Source organism: Gavia stellata, chromosome Z, assembly GCF_030936135.1.
Source record: "Gavia stellata isolate bGavSte3 chromosome Z, bGavSte3.hap2, whole genome shotgun sequence".
Lineage (NCBI taxonomy): Eukaryota > Metazoa > Chordata > Aves > Gaviiformes > Gaviidae > Gavia > Gavia stellata.
This window is the reverse complement of record NC_082637.1, coordinates 30,608,779-30,620,879: the sequence shown is the minus strand read 5'-3', so window position 1 is coordinate 30,620,879 and position 12,101 is coordinate 30,608,779. Positions and strand designations below refer to the sequence as shown.

The window sequence follows — 12,101 nt, the reverse complement described above, 5'->3', positions numbered from 1 at the left end:
TACTACTACTGGCTTTAATGGTGCATAGAGAAACCCCATACATAGGCCAGGATCCATTTTCCTGACACCTGTACAAATACTGTACTGCACTAAGAAACCCCATACATGGGCCAGGATTCATTTTCCTGACACCTGTACAAATACTGTACTGCACTAAGTACTGTACCATACCTGTCTACACTTCTGTAAATCAGTTTATGATCTCCACAAAAATAACAGTAGATTTGTTTGACCAAGCTGATCTCATGCCATTGAAAGGAACCTGGACAAGCCTGAGAAGTAGGCCCATGTGAACTTCATGAGGTTCAACAAGGCCAAGTGCAAGGTCCTGCACCTGGGTCAGGGCAAGCCCTGGTATCAATACAGTCTGGGGGATAAAGGATTGAGAGCAGCCCTGCACAGAAGGACTTGGGGGTACTGGTAAATGAAAAGCTGGACATGAGCCGGCAATGTACGCTCACAGCCCAGAAAGCCAAGTGTACTCTGTGCTGCATCAAAAGAAGTGTGGCCAGCAGGTTGAGGGAGGTGATTCTGCCCCTCTACTCTGCTCTGGTGAGACCCCACCTGGAGTACTGCATCCAGCTCTGGAGTCTTCAGCACAGGAAAGACATGGACCTGTTGGAGCAGGTCCAGAGGAGGGCCACAAAAATGATCAGAAGGATGGAACACCTCTCCTATGAGGAAAGGCTGAGAGAGTTGGGGTTATTCAGCCTGGAGAAGAAAACACTCCGGGGAGACCTTATTGTGGCCTTTCAATACTTAAAGGGGGCTTAGAAGAAAGATGAGAACAGACTTTTTAATAGGGCCTGTTGTGGCAGGACAAGGGGTAACAGTTTTAAACTAAAGGAGGGTATATTCAGACTCGATATAAGGAAGAAATTTTCCACCATGAGGGTGGTGAAACACTGGAACAGGTTGCCCAGAGATGCGGTAGATGCCCGATCCCTGGAAACACTCAAGGTCAGGTTGGACAGGGCTCTGAGCAACCTCATCTAGTTGAAGATGTCCCTGCTCATTGCAGGGGATTTGGATTAGATGACCTTTAAAGGTCTGTTCCAACCCAAACTATTCTATGATTCTGTGATTCTATTATTTTTCCATAAAACTATTCACAATGGTCTGAATTACAGACAAGCTCAATATGGAATTAAAAGACAGACAATGTTCTTTGATTTTACCTAGAACCAGTGCTAGACTAAATGACATTTAATTGATACATGGCCATTCTGCTTATGCTTTCAAACTAATGGCGTAAGTTTACGGTCATACATTCCCTGGGGTTTTGAACTTCTTCAACTACTTTCCACCAAACGTCTGAAAATAATATTAATTATCGCATATATTTATCTACTTCAATTTGAGACCTACAAACAATAAGCCATGAAAAAACCAGACCTAGAACTAATGAGGCGCAATTTCTATTTGACATGCATAGTTAAAAATTGTACACAACTACAATGTAAGCTCAACTATTAGACATCCAAGAATCTACAAGAAAGCGAACCTTATAGTAAGTCTTGGTTTCCAACAATGTGCCAAACACAACTGAAGATTTTGTCAGATTTAGAAGATTTACCATGCATCCTTCCATGGATTCTCAGAGAACGCATACTGTCCTCTCCCCATGAGTGAAGGCATAAGTAAGCTCACTCTCTTTTACCACATTCCCTATTTCCACAAAACTGCTAGAAACACAACTGTCTTACAGGACTCTAATCCCGTGGTAAATCAGACTGAAAGTATCCAATAGGTTGAAAGGCTATTAAAACACCTGGTTTTCTATCTTGGATATGTACACTAATGGGGAGAAAGTACAAGGTTAGCAGATGAGACTTTCCCCAACATGTATCAGAATAGCCTCAAGTGCCATCACCATTTTTTGTGAAAAGATAATTGTATAAGAAGAAAAAAAGGAGACAAAGAGGCAAAGAAAGCTAAAACACTCCGCAATAACGTCAAGTAGAGTATTTAAAATATTAGAACTTGGGGGGGGTGTTAACCATTTCTTTAAAAAGCCTGCTTACATTAGAACTCCAGTATTCTATGTTTACCTTGCAACAGTTGCCAACATACACCAAAAAGAGAGCAGGGATCTGTAATCTTCAGCCTGCCACAGCTGCTAGTAATACAATCATCTTTTTGCAGAGAACACAACCTGGAATTCTGATCTCAGCCAGCATAGGAAAGAAGAAAACAACTCAGAGCTACTTGTATTTGAAGCATTTGCAACTTACGCTCTTGTATTTTGAGCACATTATGTTTGAATTGGACCCATCTTCATCTGCAGACTAAACGCTCTGTTCAGTTTAAGGAACAAGTTTACTACAAGCAAAAAGGTGTCTCTGAACGCAAAGTCAGGTAAAATTTTGCTCTCAGATGATCATGCTTGCATCTCATTGAAATCAGTGGAAAAGTTTTAGCTAATGAAGAATTTGTCCCTGCAAAGTCAGTTCTATTTTACTTAACTGATACTGAAAGGTATAATGGAAAAACAGTACTTTCTAATTTTCAAGGTCCCAGACAGCGATTCAGCTGACAAATTACAGACTAGGCTTTCAGTCACAGCCCACTGAAAAGTCACAAAGCAGTTCAGGCTGAGTCATTTTGCTGATCTGTACCTGTTTTCTCCTCCCAGCATTTCTCTTATCCTATGTAATAAGCACGTAAATACATCAAACAGGGACCATCTCCTAACAGACTTGTACAGGGTGTGTCAAACCAGGACCCCAATTTCATTTGGGATTCTTCACGTGTTGCTGTAACATAATAAATTATGCAATATACAAAGCCTTATCTATTGAACTAATTAATATTAGCAGGTGTTACCAGTTAAAGCTCCAATGTACTTAGCTGCTTATAGAATGCATGTCCTCTTATGTTGCAAACTGAAGGACACAAAGAAGGCATCTAGCAATGTGGTAAAAAACGTTCCTATTTTCTGGCATAAAAAATTTTGGGAAGAACTTTAATCAGCCCTTGACCAAATATTATAGATATTAAAGAAGGTTTCTCCAGGTTTGCTTGGGTTCTTCTCTCTTATCATTCCTTCACCACAGAATTAAAATAAATCATATTCTAATGCATTTACATTTACAATAGCCACATAAGGTAGGAAAGAACTAGGCGGGTTTCTTCTAGAGATGTGAACTGAAATTTGTAATACATTTAGTCCAATTAGTTGCCACAGCCACAGACCTGAACCTTAGCTTTTTTCCAATACATGACTGATGAATACTCCAGCAAGCAAAGGGATTCAGTTATTCACCTTGCCCTGTAAGATCAGCTCAGCCTTTCCAAACAAAGCTGAAAGGAAATAATTAGAAATCTGTTACATGGAACTACTGACTCTTTGTGGAACAAAGGGGCCCCAAAATCATAAAGCATGCACAGTGTGTACAAACCTTGGCTATGCTGGTCCATTGGACTCTGAGGTGGGCCCATTCCAGGGTGAGGAGGTCGCATACTCTTCATGGAGCCACAATGAACGTCTTCAACCATTCCTTTTTCATGCAAGCCATCAATAGACTGTGAAAACAAAGTAAGAATTTATATAGGGATAGCATATAAATCCACTATAAAAATCCAAAGGACTTTAACTCAAAATCTAAACAAATACATGAAGAGTACAAACTTCTCACAGCAATCATTCAAAATAAGTACAATGAGAACCTTTACCCCTGGAATCAGACATTTGGGGAAACGGAGAGTACCATTAGACTGCTTGGCCCCTCTTTTTCTTTTTTTTTTCCTCCTTATGAACTGTTTGGCAATGCCAGGGAGGCAAACTGTCCAAATACAAACATACGAACCTCGTTGGCCTCATATTACAAAGCAGTGTAACACACACCAACTCATGAAAGTACAGCTGTGTCTTGGCTCGAGTTATTTTTAGCCCAAACTTTGCCCTTTCAATCATTGCTCTACTAGAATGCCCCAAACACTGTTTCTCTTCAAAACAAAAGATGACATTGCAGGAGGTAACCTCTTCTTTGCAGGCAAAACCAGGGACAGGCAGTCAAGGAAGGCAAGACATAGCTCTACTCAAATATTTGTGCTCCCTGCAGTTCCTGTCACCTCATCCAGTCCTCAAAAACTACAGTTCCCATGGTACTTGAAATGCAAAACAGGGCCAAGCACCTTCTTCAGAGAGTGAAGAGAAGACAGCTTGAGGTCAGAAAAACATGCTGAAGGCATGCAGGGCACTGGAAAAGGCTCCATAATAGAAACTGAAGGACTCTGAATGTGAAAATAGGGGAAAAGTATCATCATAAGGAAGGTGTCTTAAGAAAATTAAAAAGTTTTACCTAAAGGCAAAAATTATATCAGGGATTATATACAAGGGAAGATATTATGCTCATTAACTTCTAACTTCAAGCTGTGCAAGGCTTTGTATTAGGAAGGAAAAGGCTGGCATCACTTACTTCTGTCTATAGAAATATGCAGCTCTGTCCCTTTCAGTAACACATGCATGCATGCATGCATGCACACTAAATACTGTTCTTGCAAACCCTGCTGTGAATGGAGACCTTGCGGTCTGTTTTATCTAAATGCACACCTATTTATTGAGAATTCTTTTTAAAAAGAGAGTTAAAAAAACTTACTCCAGTGGAAAATACAGGCAGTTAAAAAAAGAGTGTGCAAGAAGCTACATCAAATCACAGAAAAAAAGACACTGTCACATTTCTTCTTTCCGAGCAATTAGTTGCACATGAATCAACTTAAGCAGAACTGAACATAGATCATCCTTTCTACAAAGAAAAAAATAACTCTAAATTTTAATTTGTAAATCCTTGATACAAATTTTCCACTTTCCATTGCAATAATCTGACTTGATTGAAAGTATCTTTAAACACAGGGGTTGGGTTTTTTTTTTCTTTATCAGCATTTTTGAAGGATTTCACTATCATTTCTCCTTATCAGAAACTATGGTTTAAAAGGAGAAAAGTTATAGAAAAGAAGTAAAATGGATTTTTTATGTTTCATCAAATCATTTAGTTGTCACAACAGTATAAAAACATTCATGAAAAGAACTTATATCAGAAAAATACCCATTACTCAATAAGCTATTTTTGATTACAAGAACTTGGGATATGGAGTAGAAATGTAGACATCGACGACTGACACATTAAAAATAGTTGCACTGTGCTAACCAAGTAAATCCCAATGCCCTTTTCTGAGGCATGAAGATCCTTCCCTCTCCCTTCACCCCTACTTACAAAGATAACCAAGGCGGAAGAGAACGCTCAGTTCACATTCTGCCTGCAGGACCTGAATACTACAGAAACCGAAACACCTTTAAGCCAGAACCATTGCTATTTTATCATGGGCTGTGTTGAGGACTAAATCTTTAGGGCCACCAAGAGGAGGAGGAGACTGTGCAGGAAATCGGATCTGACTTCCAGAACAAAGGACTCTAGCTGTACACATCTGTGGTGTGACTGCAGGGATGGGTGTCACTGCACTAATGGGTGGCAAGCGTGAAATCTCTGCGAATGCAAGCAGCTCTGATGGGACTAAGATGCGACACAGCACACATACCCAGGGCATCAGAAGTACCAGCATATAGAAGGTGAGGAAAGGAGCTGGCATTAACAAAGAGCAGCAGTGAAGAGGAAAACAAATACGTGGCCTTTCAAAAAGAGAATTTTAAAAAAATCAAACAGGAACAGAAAGGTAAAGACATGACCAAGCAAATATCAATTGAAGGAATGCTTCTATGGAAAGAATTGATCAAAAGAAGAGGTTTTTGTAAGGTAAGTATTTAAAAAAAAAAAAAACCAAAACCTGTAACAAACTGAAATGCTTCAATTCTAACGGAAGGGAGCCTAAATATAGCAAGAAAGGGGTTTGCTTCTGTATGTTTGCAGGAATTACGCTGCGAAAAAACTGAAAGTGAAATTCACTAGAAACAGATTAGGAAAGATAGAACTCATTAATCAGTTTTTTACTAGCAAAGCTACAAAAGATGAAGATGGCATAAACTTCTTTGAAGACAAAATTAGTTTTAATGATCACAGTACTGCTAATTTATGCAAAGAGATCTCTGTTTCCAAGAATATTTTTCCTCTAAAAGCACCTCTACTGCCTATGGAAAAATGCTATAAAATAGGGGAGACAATTCAGCAGAGGACTAGAAGAACTGAAACTTATTTGAATCATAACTTATTTGAATCACTGTGTAGTTACAGAGTTAGGTAATAACTTTAAATCCATGTAACAGGTTAAAAATTACAGAAAGGATCCTACACACAATGCAATTTCTGTAAATTCTTCAGTCCTATATAAATTATCAAAGATATCTTCCACAATGACATTGTTGGCATGAGAAATGCAACCTGTATAAAGCGCTACTACCACGCTGGGGTACTTTTTTAGAAAGTCTTTTAATATGACAGAACAGAGGGAAACAGGAAGTTGAGACATACTCAACTTTAAGTACACATTACTGTTTTCCTGGACTGTTTTACTGGTCCCTGTAAGAATAAGCACAGAACAGGCCGGATATATAAACGGTGCCTCCAGAAAACATAATGAGGGATGAGCTTCAACTGTATGCAAGCGCACATCTACAGACTCGGCATAATGCCTAACGCAAAAGGAACATTTTGCCTACACTGCTTTTACTCTGAATTTAGTAACTAACTTCTCACAGACAGCATTATGTCACAGCTTGACCTATTTCCAGGTAAACTGTCAGATTATGGTGTCTTTTTTTGTTTCCTTCGCCCTTCTTAAAAAAACAATCAAACAAACAAACAAAACACTGGCCCTGAAATCAAAGACTAAGATCGAGTATTAAACTAGATTTCTTCCAGACCATGCATCCTCTATACCAACAAAAATTACATAGACCAAACAGCAATGTGTTGTCACATAACTGCACGGCATAACTGAATGCATCACTGACGGACAACCAGACTGACTGTGGCAGTCCTTGCAGTAGAGACTTGGCCAACAATCTTGTTAATCTCTTATAAATCACTAAAACACTATTTTACACGAGGTCTCTGATGATTTTTCAAGGTTGACAACAATACTTTCTTTTTTCACTAATGTAAACACATACAACAAAGATAATGCAGGTCACATGCCTGCTGAATAAAAAGGTGTTACTTCCAGGACCGTGACAAAATTTTAAGATTCTCAGAATGTCTAATGTGCACAGATCTGTTAGCCAACAATATTTGAAATGGGAAACCATTTGCCTTCTGTTGTAACTAAACATCTGAGTGAACAAACAATATATTTAGTAAAAAATACCATCTTTGTAGGAAAATAATCTGTTCTCTCACTCACTTTTTCTCTCATTCACCAAAACCAGTAAAATTACCCATGACATCATAATAATTTTTCCACAGCCAGTAATCATTTACAGTACACCCCATTACAAGTTCACAAAAGAAGTGATTAGGCATCAGGTTATGATTAAATGGAGGAGAAAAGAAACCAAGCATTCACAGTACTCTTCCCATCCCTCAAGTGAGAACCATGAAAATTACATACGTACACTGTTGTCATAACTAAGAGTTAAGCAGTTAAAATCATGTGTCCTAGCTGGTGCATAAGAGCACACAGAAGGCTGTATCAGTTCAGACTAAAACCATCTAACCCTATGCTCTGCCTCCAGAGGAGGTCATATGTAGATGACGAAGAAAAGTAAGATTAGCGCAACCATGTAACAATGCTTTCCTTTAATATCTTCCCAGCTTCCAAGTATTTTCACCTCATGAGACTCTCTGAGGCCGTTACAGTTTCTCCATTTAGCAGTCCCACCCAACAGACTAAGTATTACTCCTTAAATGTACCTGCCTTGCATCCAAGATATACTTCAGTAAAATTTGGAACTGTAAGTATTTCCCTGGCAATTTGATCAACAGTCTAAAGATTACTTAAGAAAGTAGAAAGAAAGATAGTTAATTTGCTGTTTCTGTCTAAACTGCGTTATGTAAATCAATAGTAAATTCTCCTGTGGAAGGGTTTTCTGGTTACCAAGTGAATATACAGCCCTTCATTTTCATAGTAACTGTTGTTAAGTAAACATACTTTAGGAATTATGATTTATTAATATCTATTTGTATCAATCAGTGTTTTCTCTATTGTTGGATACTTTGGATTTTTTTTATTTTTCATGCATATTATTCTTTGTAAGCTAGTCAAACATCTAGCATAGAATGAAGGTGTTTCACTACTTAGTTTGTGAGTTCTAAAAGAACCACATCCCATTGCATACCAGGGATGTGTACCCCACAAGCAATTGCATAACTGGGACACTTTTTGTGCAATCTCTCACTTTTCTTTCATTTCACTAGGAAAAAAAAAAAAAAAGCGTTATGTTACATCATGACTTGAAAGTCAAATTGTTTTACATAACACTAAGCAGAAAGAAAATGTTTACTTGGTTAAACTGCAGGTGGCTGACCAGTTTTTTAATTACATGGAACAACACTCAAGTAGTATTTGCAAAATAGTCTAGAGGCACCCTTCCACAGCATTTATTAAACAGACCCTGCCCTCAGTTGTCACAATATGCTATTTCTGGGGTTGCACAGCAAAACAGACCAGAAAACTGATCTAGAATGAAAAATTAACCAAGAATTTTTTTTTTTCACCTGGATCTGTTCAACAGATCCATTTTCTACCACTAAAATAAAGCTTGTGGAATTCATAGAATCATTTTGGTTGGAAAAGACCTTTAACATCATCAAGTCCAACTGTAAACCTAACCCTGCCACCACTAAACCATATCCCTAAGCCCTTCATCCACATATCTTTTAAATACCTCCAGGGATGGTGACTCAACCACCTCCCTAGGCAGCTTGTTCCAATGTCTGACAACCCTTTCAGCGAAGAAATTTTTCCTAATATCCAGTCTAAACCTCCCCTGGCGCAACTTGAGGCCATTCCCTTTTGTCCTATCACTTGTCACTTGGGAGAAGAGACCAACACCCACCTCACCACAACCTCCTTTCAGTTAGTTGTAGAGAGCGATGAGGTCTCCCCTCAGCCTCCTCTTCTCCAGACTGAACAACCCCAGCTCTCTCAACCGCTCCTCAAAAGACTTGTGCTCCAGACCCCTCACCACCTTTGTCGCCATTCTCTGGACACGCTCCAGCACCTCAATGTCCTTCTTGGAGTGAGGGGCCCAAAACTGAACACAGTATTCAAGGTGCGGCCTCACCAGCACCAAGTACAGGGGCACGATCACTTCCCTACTCCTGCTGGCCACACTATTTCTGATACAGGCCAGGATGCCGTTGGCCTCCTTGGCCACCTAAGCACACTGCTGGGTCATATTCAGCCGGCTGTCAATCAACACCCCCAGGTCCTTTTGTGCAGGGCAGCTTTCCACCCACTTGTCCCCAAGCCTGTAGCGTTGCCTAGGGTTGTTGTGGCCAAAGTGCAGGACCCGGCACTGGGCCTTGTTGAACTTCATCCAATTGGCCTGGGCCCATCGATCCAGCCTGTCCAGATCCCTCTGCAGAGCCTTCCGACCCTCGAGCAGATCAACATTCCTGCCCACCTTGGTGTCATCTGCAAACTTGCTGAGGGTGCACTCGATCCCCTCATCCAGATCATCGATAAAGACATTAAACAAGACCGGTTCCAACACTGAGCCCTGAGGAACACCGCTTGTGACTGGACGCCAACTGGATTTAACTCCATTCACCACAACCCTTTGGGCCCAGCCATCCAGCCAGTTTTTTACCCAGCGAAAAGTGCACCCATTCAAGCCATGAGCAGCCAGTTTTTCCAGGAGAACGCTGTGGGAAACAGTGTCAAAGTCTTTACTAAAGTCCAGGTGGACTATATCCACAGCCTTGCCCTCATCCACTAAGCGGCTCACCTTGTCATAGAAGGAGATCAGGTTAATCAAGCAGGACCTGCCTTCCATAAACCCATGTTGACTGGGCTTGATCGCCTGGTTGTCCCGTACGTGCCGCATGATGGCACTCAAGATGATGTGCTCCATAATCTTCCCCGGCACCGAGGTCAGGCTGACAGGCCTGTAGCTCCCCGGATCCTCCTTCTGGCCCTTCTTGAATTACAGCCTTTGTTCCATTATCAGAATCAAGGTACAGAAAAGAGAAAGTAATTTCACTATAACTACACTGAGTGGTCATCTTTGAATTGGCTATCCAGGCTCTTCACATTCATGGTGCATTTTTCAAAACATTCCAATGCCACCTCAATGGGAGAATTTCTACTCTGGCTCACAAAACTTCTGAGATGCTTCTAAAGCCTCTGAAAGAACTCTGTGGGATGACATTTGTTGGTTTGTTTCTATTGCTAACATAGCATTACATGTCTGAAGAACACACAAGGTGAAACAGGATACAGCAGTTAAAAAGATAATGTAAGGAGCATTCAATCATTCTAACGGAAAATTCTTGGTTCCACTCTCTTCTTATGCAGGTACAGAATCTTCTAAAAACAGAAAGAAATGAGACATCTGAAGGATGTAAAAACTCTGGCTGTCTATAAAGTTTGGGGCATTCACCGGAGTACTGCAATCTTAGGCTGTAACTGACCCCACAAACAAGAAAATGCCAATTGTAAATGTCTAATCTGACTAATAGCTAAATTACATGCTTCAAGATTCAAATGCAGAAGTTTTAGTTACTGAATGTACTGACCTCTCAGAAATTACAACAGTTCAGTACAAACAGGCAGCTGGATCATGGCCTCCTTCACTTCAGCTGTCTTTGTGCTACTACAAATTTTAATAACACGTTTCTTCATGCAAATGATGGTAGTGTCATGTTCCTACTGACTGGACACTGTTTTAACAGTTTTAATGAATGAAACTGATCCATATGTGGAAATGGCAACATGAAAAAGTTGCCAATTCATGAGGAAAATTAAAGTACTTTTACATTACTTTAAAACTAAATTTTTACTGCAAATTTAATTTTTCATATGTGCATATAACAATTCCAAGTGGAATCAACAATAGTTACCAAGATGTTTTCAATATCCTGGCTCTGTAAGCTGTTACTTCGTATTTCTGAGAGTAGAACATCAGTGAAATTGAAATTATCCTAAGCTCTAAATCTCTTGATACACAACCAAATAAAAATGACAATACATAAAAAGACTTTGTTCTCACAAAGGAAATTCCATACAAGCGAGTATCTCCTCAAAGCAAAAGACATTAATGATAGCCAGTAAGCACACACGTAATTTTAAGTGTATGACAACAACCACTGAAGTATAATTATTCACATCTTCTACGCTACATAGTTTTAAATTCCTTAGGAAGATGGAGCCTTTATAAAATAACTTGGAAACCAGGTTTTTTATCAACATGGAAGAGTAAACAAATTTGTAAGCACAAGCCCTTTAACAGGTAAAAATATTAATGTACAAAGAAAGAAAATTCATGCAAAACTAAAAACCACCCCAGAAAAATGCAAAATAAGTCCAAACACACAAGAAGGAAAAAAAAGGTGTTCAGAGTGGTCTACCATCAAGTTTTAACACTATAATTCAAACTTTTTCCCTAGTAATGTCTATCTTACTGAAAAGTACAGTTTACAAAGGAAGATTTGCAAACTACCAACTCTATAGTTCAAAGTAGTCTACTAAGAACAAGGAAACTGTGCTTAATCTGATATATGCATCATCTTTAGGAATAAAGACAGAGGTAGGAGTCTAGCTGCAGTTTTGCCCATGATACGTGATGTGTAATAGCAGTTATGCAGGTCTAAATGTAGTGTAAGTAGTTTTTTTAATCAGTGGAGAGAACTCTAGGAAAAAAAGGTTCACTTGTAATAAACTATTACCTTATGCATTTGGTGCATGCCTTCCTGTGGATAATCAGTAGGCCCCATTGTAGGCATTGGATGCTGGACACTGGGCGGACCAGGACTGGGCCCCATCATGCTGTGAACTGAGCCAGGAGATGGCCCTGGTCCTGGGCTAGGTCCTAGAATCGGTCCAGGTGAAGGTCCTGGTCCAGGGGAAGGACCAGGATGAGGCATGGCGCCAGGGTCTGTAGGCGTGGACATCTATTTTCTGTCTCCTTTTCAATTAGCAGAATAGCTCTAATAACAAAAACAAAACAAAACAAAAAGAAAACCAGAATTTCTATGTGACATTAG

The 12,101-nt window shown here is 39.7% G+C and overlaps 1 protein-coding gene across 1 annotated transcript in view; it reads right to left on the bottom strand.

Moving 5' to 3' along the window:
• Positions 1-12,101, bottom strand: part of SMARCA2 (SWI/SNF related, matrix associated, actin dependent regulator of chromatin, subfamily a, member 2) — a 121,195-nt gene that overhangs the window by 98,986 nt on the left and 10,108 nt on the right. The window contains exons 2-3 of the mRNA XM_059834444.1: positions 11,784-12,044; positions 3,402-3,525 (exon numbers count right to left, since the gene is read on the bottom strand). Coding sequence (XP_059690427.1) covers positions 3,402-3,525; positions 11,784-12,008 — 349 coding nt within the window. The 5' untranslated portion in view covers positions 12,009-12,044. The remainder of the gene's footprint in view (positions 1-3,401; positions 3,526-11,783; positions 12,045-12,101) is intronic.